Raw genomic sequence first — 11,531 nt, forward strand, 5'->3', positions numbered from 1 at the left:
TTAGAATGAGATAGTCTTGTTGTGACCTATTTGTTGAAAGACAATTATTAATCTGTTCAATAGTAATAATAATGGATTCGATTTGTATAACAGTGTAACAATCAGTTAAATTGCACACATTATCCTCCTCATCATAACCAAAAATGTATGATTGAGAAACATTGTATCATAGAGAGACATAATAATAATAATAATATAGCAGTAGTAATCAACATTGGAACGTATCAACTACGTGCTCGTTACTGCTCCATCGTCACATGATACAGTTGCTGCTGCGTGATGACATCACAGCTAGAGGCAGGTCAAGTTACTGTAGTTCTGTTTCTTCTTCCTTGTTCTTTCCCTTCTATCATCCACCGGCCCGGGCAACCCAAAGCAAAGGAGACAGGCATAATGTCCCATCAAACGGGCATACAAGGTAAATACGCACATTTTGCTTATTGTAACTTGCTGTTGAAATCACAACGGAATAGACGATGCGATCGTCGCTCATGACAGATTTGATTTAAAAGGATTACATCCATAGAAAAAAAAACCTGTTGTATGTGTGTCGTTCTGCATCATCAGCGAGAATAAGCAGTGCTTTCTGCTCTGTTGAAGTTGCTTCGGGCTTCACGGTGCACTGGGCGAATGAGAAGAATCTATGACAAGTGTATTCAGCGATGCGTTGTACTAATATGGTCGTGCTGCTGCGATTCAACTGACATTGTTACGCCGCATAAACACTAGCAGTTTGTCATCAAGCTCTGTGCTGCTGCTGCAGCGGACTCTCTGATCTGGAACGTTAGTTTCAAAGGTCTTTTACAAGGGAACAAGCCGCCCATTCATCACATGCGTAAATTAATCTGGGTGACATTCATGGCCAAGATTACTGCTGCCCTTTTGATGTTTGTTGAGATGAGATAACCTTTGATGCAACTGTGTCGATGTTTATGTAACAACTGGCTGTCTAGTAACATTTGGGTCACCTATTTTGGCCAGTAGGCTATCAGAGCTATCTTTATTTATCATGGCACGGCGAAGGGTAATACAATTACATTGATTGGCCTGTAGAAGTCAGGCATGCGTTTGGTTTTGCCCTTATTCATCTTGAATACCTGACGTTAATTCTCTGTCTCTATACTATAGTGAATGACCAAGAGAGATAAGCTGCCTATGCTAATCTTTTCTTAAAACCTTTTGATAAACACACCAATCCTTATTTCAACTGACCAGTATATTCTACACTTGACTGTCAAGTAATAGGCTATTCCCCATGCTTGTGTTCCCTGTCCCTTGTATTCCCAGAATTTCCCTGTTGTGTGAATAGCCAACGTCTCTCTTGAGCCAAAGTGTGTATAAAGAAGTGACCACTTGGTTTGCTTTGACTTCACAGCTGCGGAGGAAGTGAAAGACATCTTTGCTAAGGCGAGGAACGGAGCCTATCGCCTGCTGAAGGTCGTCATTGAGATGGGTGAGTATGTAGTCTGCCTAGCCTACAGCTGATCAACTCAATCACACCTATTGATCAGAGATGAGCCCTACCCATCACTGTATGCAACATGATCAATAGGTAAATAGATTAGTTCAGTAGTTTGTTGATTGGTTACAACTGGTTATATTTACTGTGATGTTAAAGACATGTACTGTGATCTGAAAAGTAGACTGTATTGTACTGTATTGTACTGTATTGTATTGTACTGTACTGTACTGTACTGTATTGTATTGTATTGTACTGTACTGTATTGTACTGTACTGAATTGTACTTTTATTGTACTGTATTGTATTGGTTATTACACTTCATGTCATTTGTATGATATTTGTTGGGTAGTTGCTTTTACTGCACTGCAACCTCAGATACTGTATATCTTACCTGAAAAGCCAGAACATAACTTTATGTCAGTTGATGTTTACCTGTTCCCATAGTTAAATATTGTATATCACTGTAATACATCCATCATATCCCTCCTTGTTATTATTCCAGAGACTCTGGTGCTGGGAGGCACCAAGCATGCGTCTAAGAAGTGGGACCAGGAGTATGACGCCTATGTGCTGCCTCTCCTACAGGATGACATGCCCTCCTACCTCCTGTACAGGCTGGACTCTACTAACAACCAGGGATATGAGTGGATCTTCCTGGCCTGGTCACCTGACCGCTCACCTGTATGTTGATTTGTTTATCTGTTTCTTTCATTCTTTCTTTATTAATCAATATGTTGGTTGGGAGGAAATTCTTCTTGTTCTTGTTCTTGTTCTTGTTCTTCCTGGTCAAGACTACCTCTGGAATGCCATAGACATGACAGTTTTTACTTCACTATAGCAACTGTTTCACCTTGTAAACACAACTGTCATGGTGTCAGTTAGGGCATTTAAAAGTCTCCCGAGTGGCGCAGCGGTCTAAGGCACTGTATCGCAGTGCTTGAGGTGTCACTACAGACCCGGGCTCGATCCCAGGCTGTGTCACAACCGGCCGTGACCGGGAGTCCCATAGGGCGACGCGTTAGGGGAGGGTTTGGCCGGGGGGGCTTTACTTGGCTCATCGCAATCTAGCGACTCCTTGTGGCGGGCCGGTCGCCTGCAGGCTGACTTCGGTCGTCAGTTGAACGGTGTGCCCTCCGACACATTGGTGCAGCTGGCTTCCTGGTTAAGCGGGCGGGTGTTAAGAAGCACGGTTTGGCGGGTCATGTTTCGGAGGACGCTCCCGAACCCGTTGGGGAGTTGCAGCGATGAGACAAAATCGTAATTTAATATCATGAAATTTGGGAGAATAAAAGGGATTTTTAAAAAAGATAGGAAAGAAAGTACCTCTGTTTATTCCATAGTCCCTCTGTGTAATAGCACTCTAATAAGCCAGAATGTTGTATACAATAATACCCTATTTAGAGAACTACCAACCCACAGTCTAGTCCACACTACAGGTAAAGCCCAACAGGGAGAATGTAACAGACCACACACAGTGCTGCTTTCAAACACACATCTGGTCTGTGGTTGGCTAACTATAGATTGAGAACCCTTACCGCTGGGTGAGAGAACACTTTACTTTAAGGGTTTTTAGATGTGTTTGTTTATGCTTAGCTTAGGCCCACACTTTGAAGAGACTGTTGAGCAAAAAAGCTAGCTTATTGTTGTGCTAAACAAGCATATTTGCAATTTTAATGTTGGCTAGCAAGAAGCATGAAACCTGGCTTCCATCCTAAACCTCAATGAAACAGCGAAAATGGTAGATGTTTCTGAGATGTCTGTATGAAATAACATTCAGTTCTGGTTTAGATTGCAGTCTACAGTCATATTTATCAGTTAGTGCAGTACTAAATCGTGAATTTCTCCCACTTCTATAGGTTAGACAGAAGATGTTATATGCTGCTACAAGAGCTACACTGAAGAAGGAGTTTGGGGGTGGGCACATTAAAGATGAAATATTTGGCACAGTGGAGGTATGTTGAAGAATCTAAAGAAACTCCTCATTATTTTATGGTTTACAGTCCTAAGTGGGCTTTCCAAACCAGGGCCTGTATACAAAACGGATCCTATATAAGCACTCATACTCTAAATACGGACCCTGAGCTCCAGTCCACCCCTCTCACGGTCCTGTCTCTCCCCAGGATGATGTGTCTCTGAGCGGGTACAGGAAGTACCTGATAGCACAGGCTGCTCCACAACCACTGACCGCTGCTGAGGAGGAGCTGAGGCAGATCAAACTGAGTGAGGTAGAGAGACACACACACACACACACACACACAGACGTACACACACACACACACACATACACTCTTAGGAAAAAAAGGGTGCTATCTAGAACCTAAAAGGGTTCTTCAGCTGTCCCCATAGGAGAACACTTGAATAACCATTTTTGGTTCCAGGTAAAACCCTTTTGGGTTCAATGTGGTCCTCTGTAGCTCAATTGGTAGAGCATGGCGCTTGTAACGCCAGGGTAGTGGGTTTGATCCCCGGGACCACCCATACGTAAAAATGTATGCACACATGACTGTAAGTCGCTTTGGATAAAAGCGTCTGCTAAATGGCATATTATTATTATTATAATGACAAACCCTTTCCAAAGAGAGTTCTGCATGGAACCCAAAAGGGTTCTACCTGAAACCAAAAAGGGTTCTCCTATGAGGACAGCCGAAGAACCGTTTTGGAACCCTTTCTTCTAAGAGTGTACACACACACTAACACATTCATTTACACAACAAAGGACTTTGCCGCTGACATGTCAAATCTATTAGCCTTCAGTGGAGAGGCAGAGAGCAATTTACAGAAGGCAATCAAAAACAGATCAATGAAGTGGATAGATTTTTGCACACTACACTAAACAGCCCAACCTCTGCCCCAGATTCCCTTGGTTTCATGCATTCATAATAATACTATGAAGCATTTTTCTATTTACATCGGTGTGATGATGTCACACACACAAACGTTTTGTTCTTCCTCGTGGGGGGCCAACAATTCAAAATCCTATCTTCCCTAACCCTAAACCTTAACCCTAACCTTAACCCATAAACCTCCGAAACCTAACCACTAACCTTAAAATAGCCTTTGTCCTCATGGGGATGTGGGAAATGTCCCCACGAGGGAGAATTTTCCTTGTTTTACTATCCTTGTGCGTACTTTTGGGGATTTTAGGTCCCCACATGGATAGAAGAACCAACCCCCCCCATACACACACACACACACACAGACACACACTCTCCCTGAGAGATGGAAAAAGGTTGATATGGGTTGTCCCTGGGTGCTGGGGGAGACTAGAACAGATACTGCTCCAAATGTTTAAACCCCTTAACTCCTCTCTACCAGTCCATTTGATTTATTTCTTAATCTCTCTGTACCCATCAGATTTCAGACTTCATACTAAAAGGTTTATCGTTCCCAAGTAAACATTCACACTTTAAAGCATAGTAAAAGGTTTATCGTTCCCAAGTAAACATTCACACTGAAAAGCATAGTAAAAGGTTTATCGTTCCCAAGTAAACATTCACACTGTAAAGCATAGTAAAAGGTTTATCGTTCTCAAGTAAACATTCACACTGTAAAGCATAGTAAAATGTTTATCGTTCCCAAGTAAACATTCACACTGAAAAGCATAGTAAAAATAGTATGTGAATTTACGTCACCATAAACAAACACACTCTTAGAAAACAAGGTGCTATCTAGAACGTAAAAGGGTTATTCTGCTGTCCCTATAGGAGAACCCTTTGAAGAAACCTTTTTGGTTCCAGGTAGAACCCTTTTGATTCCAGGTATAACTCTTTTGGGTTCTATGTAAAACCCTTTCCACATAGGGTTCTACCTGGAACCAAAAAGGGTTCTCCTGTGGGGACAGCCGAAGAACCCTTTTGGAACCCTTTTTCTCTAAGGGTGTAGCGACCTATATCAATAGAGTGTAGCTACCTATATCAATAGAGTGTAGCTACCTATATCAATAGAGTGTAGGTCCCTATATCAATAGAGTGTAGGTCCCTATATCAATAGAGTGTAGGTCCCTATATCAATAGAGTGTAGGTCCCTATATCAATAGAGTGTAGCTACCTATATCAATAGAGTGTTGCGACCTATATCAATAGAGTGTAGCGATCTATATCAATAGAGTGTAGCGACCTATATCAATAGAGTGTAGCGATCTATATCAATAGAGTGTAGCTAGCTATATCAATAGAGTGTAGTGACCTATATCAATAGAGTGTAGCTCCCTATATCAATAGAGTATAGCGAACTATATCAATAGAGTGTAGGTCCCTATATCAATAGAGTGTAGCGACCTATATCAATAGAGTGTAGGTCCCTATATCAATAGAGTGTAGGTCCCTATATCAATAGAGTGTAGCTACCTATATCAATAGAGTGTAGGTCCCTATATCAATAGAGTGTAGGTCCCTATATCAATAGAGTGTAGCTACCTATATCAATAGAGTGTTGCGACCTATATCAATAGAGTGTAGCGATCTATATCAATAGAGTGTAGCGACCTATATCAATAGAGTGTAGCGATCTATATCAATAGAGTGTAGCTAGCTATATCAATAGAGTGTAGTGACCTATATCAATAGAGTGTAGCTCCCTATATCAATAGAGTATAGCGAACTATATCAATAGAGTGTAGGTCCCTATATCAATAGAGTGTAGGTACCTATATCAATAGAGTGTAGCTAGCTATATCAATAGAGTGTAGCTAGCTATATCAATAGAGTGTAGCTAGCTATATCAATAGAGTGTAGTGACCTATATCAATAGAGTGTAGCTCCCTATATCAATAGAGTATAGCGAACTATATCAATAGAGTGTAGGTCCCTATATCAATAGAGTGTAGGTCCCTATATCAATAGAGTGTAGCGACCTATATCAATAGAGTGTAGCGACCTATATCAATAGAGTGTAGCGATCTATATCAATAGAGTGTAGGTCCCTATATCAATAGAGTGTAGCTACCTATATCAATAGAGTATAGCGACCTATATCAATAGAGTGTAGGTCCCTATATCAATAGAGTGTAGCGACCTATATCAATAGAGTGTAGCGACCTATATCAATAGAGTGTAGCGATCTATATCAATAGAGTGTAGGTCCCTATATCAATAGAGTGTAGCTACCTATATCAATAGAGTGTAGCGACCTATATCAATAGAGTGTAGCTACCTATATCAATAGAGTGTAGCGATCTATATCAATAGAGTGTAGGTCCCTATATCAATAGAATGTAGGTCCCTATATCAATAGAGTGTAGCGACCTATATCAATAGAGTGTAGCGACCTATATCAATAGAGTGTAGCTACCTATATCAATAGAGTGTAGGTCCCTATATCAATAGAGTGTAGCTACCTATATCAATAGAGTGTAGGTCCCTATATCAATAGAGTGTAGATATATATATCAATAGAGTGTAGCGACCTATATCAATAGAGTGTAGCGACCTACAGTATATAAATAGACCCATATCTGTAGAGTATATTGTTTATTGTGTATACACCCATCATGGCCTGACTCCATAAAAGGACAGGGTCATTCTTCAGCTGCCCTATAGGCCTATTTCATAGAGCCACCCTCACAAATACAGTAGTCTACAACCAACTGGGAAGCTGGGTTTATATTGAGACCCCCGACCCCCTTCCCAATCACCAGCTGTATGGGCAAGATGATTATCCACTAATCTACATGCGAGGAAAGAGGCTTTCAGATATTTATTATTCATTTGCTGAGAGACACGCTGCTTGTAATAAGTAGATGGATGAAAAAACAGCAGCCCATTCCTTTAGGTACAAGAGATAAACAGGTCAGTGGCAATCTCATTCAGTCAAGCCTAACATCGCGTATGACTGTTATGAGGGCTGTACAAACGCATGAAAGGGCATTACTGACCTATTACACAGTGATGTTATTCAATTATTATTATTGGATATTATTATTATTATTGGATATTACTATTATTATATTGTTATTGGATATTATTATCATTATATTATTATTTAATATTATTCAGAACAGTTTATTTATCTCACATCATATTGAGATCATTCTGTAAATGTTGTTATTTTAGTTCCATGTATGGCTTGAAATGTTACCACACGTTAAATGTATTTTCTTTGTGCCTTTCAAGAATGTATCTTTCTGTTTATCTTTTGCAAATTATTGGTGACACAAATGCAAAATTGGGGTAAGGACAGACTTCCTGTTGTGTTAGTGTTCAGAGTCTAGACTAGCCTGGTCCTTTCTCAAACCACAGCCTGGTGACCAATGTTGTGGTTGTCGTAGAGTGTGTGTGACACCTAGTGACTGTTTTTGTGGTTTTTATAGTTTCAGACCATTAGTCTGGGCCTAGGCCCTTCTCAGAAAACCCCTGGTGATTTAGTTAAAATAACATCTAGTGACCGTGTCCGTCCGGCCGTCCAGGTACAGACAGACATCAGTGTGGACACTAAGCAGCAGACGCTGACGGGCGTGGCCTTCCCTATGCAACGAGACGCCATCCAGGCTCTGGAACAGTTTAGAGAGAAGAGGATCAACTACGTACAGCTGGTGAGTGTCCTATACCATAGTATAGTATAATATAGTATAGTACATCATAGTATAGTATAGAATAGAATAATATAGTATAGTACATCATTGTATAGCATAGAATATATTAATATAGTATAGTACATCATAGTATAGAATAATATAGTGTAGAATAATGTAGTATAGTACATCATAGTATAGAATAATATAGTGTAGTACATCATAGTATAGTATAATATAGTATAGTACATCATAGTATAGCATATAATAATATAGTATAGTACATCATAGTATAGAATATTATAGTATAGTATATCATAGTATAGAATAATATAGTATAATACATCATAGTATAGAATATAATAATATAGTATAGTACATCATAGTATAGAATAATATAGTGTATGACATTATAGTATAGTACATCATAATATAGTATATACTAATATAGTATAATACATCATAGTATAGAATAATATAGTATAATACATCATAGTATAGAATAATATAGTATAGTATATCATAGTATATAATAGTATAGTATAGTATAGAACATGATATTATATAATAGTATAGTATATACTAGTATAATATATAATAATATAGTATAGTACATCATAGTATATACTAATATAGTATAGTACATCATAGTATATAATAATATAGTATAGTATATACTAGTATAGTATAATATATAATAGTATATAATAATATAGTATAGAATAATATAGTATAGTATATACTAGTATATAATAATGTAGTATATAATAATATAGTATAATATAGTGTAGAGTAATATAGCATAGTATAGAATAATAGGGTATAGAATAATATAGCATAGTATGATATAGTATAGAATAATATAGTATAGTATATAATTATATAGTATAAAATAATATGGCATAGTATTGTATAGTAGAGAGACGCCACAAGTCTCTGGAACAGCTCAGAGAGAATAGGACCAATGAGTACAGCAGGTGAGTGTCAGTACTGTCTGGCAGTCTCACCTCCTTATTAGCGCACAGAGACAGACAATAACTGGGATGTGTTGTTTCATTACCAGTAGGTGTGTCTGACTAGCTTGTTTTCTGTATTCAACAATGCCATATAATTGCCAGAGAAGACTACAATGCAATGGCTTAAACACAAACTAACTTGCACCATGTTACATGAAACATTATACGTTGAATTGGATGGTTTACAATAGAAAGCTTATTGAGGATTGTTTATGACAAAATGCATCACTGTCATCATCATCATCATCATCTGTATCAACAGGAGATAGATTTTAGGAATGAGTCTATCAAGCTGTCCAGCACCACTCCTACAGAACTGAAGGAACTGCCCAAGAGGATCCCCAAGGATGCAGCCCGATACCACTTCTTCCTGTACAAGCATTCCCACGAGGGAGACTACCTCGAGTCTACAGGTAAAGCAACACATTAAAAGATAACGAGAATATTTTGTATTACGTTGATATTATACCTCACAATTATTTATGCTTGATCTATTCCTATTCATAATCGATTACGTTATTAAAATGTAATAACAGTGTGATAAGGTGGTATTTAAAGTGGTTTCCAATGTGTGTTGCAGTGTTCATCTACTCCATGCCGGGGTATAAATGTAGCATCAGAGAGAGGATGCTCTACTCCAGCTGTAAGAACCCTCTCATCGATACTGTGGAGAGCAACCTGCGCATCCACATAGCCAAAAAGGTAAGAGCTGGGTCATGTTCATTATATCACACTGTAGCTAAATATTTTGCAACAGAACATTTAAACATGCACTTCGTATTATATTCATATAAGGTCAGATAGTCCCTCCATTTCTGTCTGTTTTCTTCCATTTGGAACCTGATCTCTCGTGGACAGACTGCATAAACATAAGCATCTGACCAAAAATATGTGAGATTTTAGTTCTGGGTTAACCCAGATTATTTGGTAACTAATGAATAAAACTCAGGTTCACTGCAGTGTGTCACATGAGAGGATGACTTTCAACAGTTTAAAACACTCCTGGGAAAATACTGTAACATTATGCCAATGTAGACTGGATTTTGCTGCAATGTATTTTTTATAGAATAAGTCTAGTGTGCACCTCAGTGATATGATTTATTGTATTCTTATTAGTGTAAGTATCCCTACTAACTGATTGATTCTGATTCCCTCCCCTAGCTGGAGATTGATAACGGTGATGAGCTCACAGCAGAATTCATGTACGAAGAGGTCCACCCTAAGCAGCACGCACACAAGCAGGCCTTCCCCAAACCCAAGGGCCCCGCGGGGAAGAAAGGGGGGCGCCGGATCACTAGACCACCAGGGGATGGGGAAGAAGACTAATAAAACACCCCTCCATTTTAGTCCACAATGGAACATTCCACTTAGAATATAACCCTTTATCTGGGTACGTCCCAAATGGCACCCTATTCACTTTATAGTGCACCTCTTTGACTAGGGCCTATAGGGCTCTGGTTAAAAAGAGTGCACTATATAGGGAATAGGGTGCTATGTAGGACACAGACCATTGACAGGACTCCCTCCTAATGCCCTTTAACCTCGTAGACAACCAGCCTGTAGACTATATGAACTATGCACACACAGACCACCACACTAATATAATATAAGCCATGACACTCAAACCTGTGAACTTATTTACATTAGTAGCTTGTTATTTAGACAGACAGTAGGTGCTGTATTTTCATGATGATACGAGAGAGAGGGCGAGAGAGCAAGAGAGAGAGCAAGAGAGAGAGAGAACATTTCCCTTTAGAACTCTAGCTAATGTTTTTTATTTCTCATATTATTTTACGATGTTTTTAAGATATATGGTTCCCATCCTGGTTCTGGAGAGCTGGAGGTTCTGGAGAGCTGTATGTGCTTGAGAAGAAGAAAGAACTTGTGGTTTTTCTAGTGAGGATGTGATACTGATCTGACCACTTCACCTTGTTATTAGTGCTGATTCAATGCCGACAATGTTCCAGCAGTTCTATAATGCATTGTGTTAAGTCAATCAATAGAGAATGGAGTTCCACAACCGTTAGCCCTTCAGGATCAGTTGAGGACTGGGTCATATTCATGTGGCACTAAATGGAGAAAAGAAAACTGACTGAATCAGGGAGGGACCACCTAGACAATAAGAATAGCTTGTTTTCGCTTTCCGTTGATAAATGTTTTAAAACGTTTTGCTATGGTGTGCCTAATGAATAGGACCATCCTGATGTAGAAGCTTGATTTGGGAGAGAAGAGAGGCCATGTGTGGGTCTGTGGATGTTGTTAAGAAGCCTAATGCTTTTGGATACACTTTACTGTATGGACTGTATGCATCTAATTTGTTCTACCATACCATGTCCATAACAAATGTATGATTACGAGTCAGTCCGAAATCTAGTTAGTGATTTCTCTTTCCATGTTCTTTTACTGAAGAATGAAATCCTATAGAAACTATTTTTCTATGTCTGTGATGTACTGTATGTGTACATGGTGTTCTGCGACTGAGGTCACAGCCTGAATCAGTTGAGTGTCAACCGTTTGAAAAATAATTTGTTTGTCAGTCTGTTTGA

The 11,531-nt window shown here is 39.1% G+C and overlaps 1 protein-coding gene across 1 annotated transcript in view; it reads left to right on the top strand.

The window, feature by feature from the left end:
- Window positions 1–293: 293 nt before the first annotated feature.
- Window positions 294–11,531, top strand: part of twf1b (twinfilin actin-binding protein 1b) — an 11,769-nt gene continuing 531 nt past the window's right edge. The window contains exons 1-9 of the mRNA XM_084199836.1: window positions 294–418; window positions 1,376–1,453; window positions 1,964–2,142; window positions 3,318–3,413; window positions 3,582–3,686; window positions 7,865–7,990; window positions 9,248–9,398; window positions 9,566–9,687; window positions 10,147–11,531. The exon at window positions 10,147–11,531 is cut by the window's right edge and continues 531 nt beyond it. Of these exons, the coding sequence (XP_084055962.1) occupies window positions 394–418; window positions 1,376–1,453; window positions 1,964–2,142; window positions 3,318–3,413; window positions 3,582–3,686; window positions 7,865–7,990; window positions 9,248–9,398; window positions 9,566–9,687; window positions 10,147–10,311 (1,047 nt within the window). The 5' untranslated portion in view covers window positions 294–393 and the 3' untranslated portion in view covers window positions 10,312–11,531. The remainder of the gene's footprint in view (window positions 419–1,375; window positions 1,454–1,963; window positions 2,143–3,317; window positions 3,414–3,581; window positions 3,687–7,864; window positions 7,991–9,247; window positions 9,399–9,565; window positions 9,688–10,146) is intronic.

The sequence above is a fragment of the Coregonus lavaretus genome, assembly GCF_964263955.1.
Source record: "Coregonus lavaretus genome assembly, contig: HAP1_SCAFFOLD_2366, whole genome shotgun sequence".
Classification (NCBI taxonomy): domain Eukaryota; kingdom Metazoa; phylum Chordata; class Actinopteri; order Salmoniformes; family Salmonidae; genus Coregonus; species Coregonus lavaretus.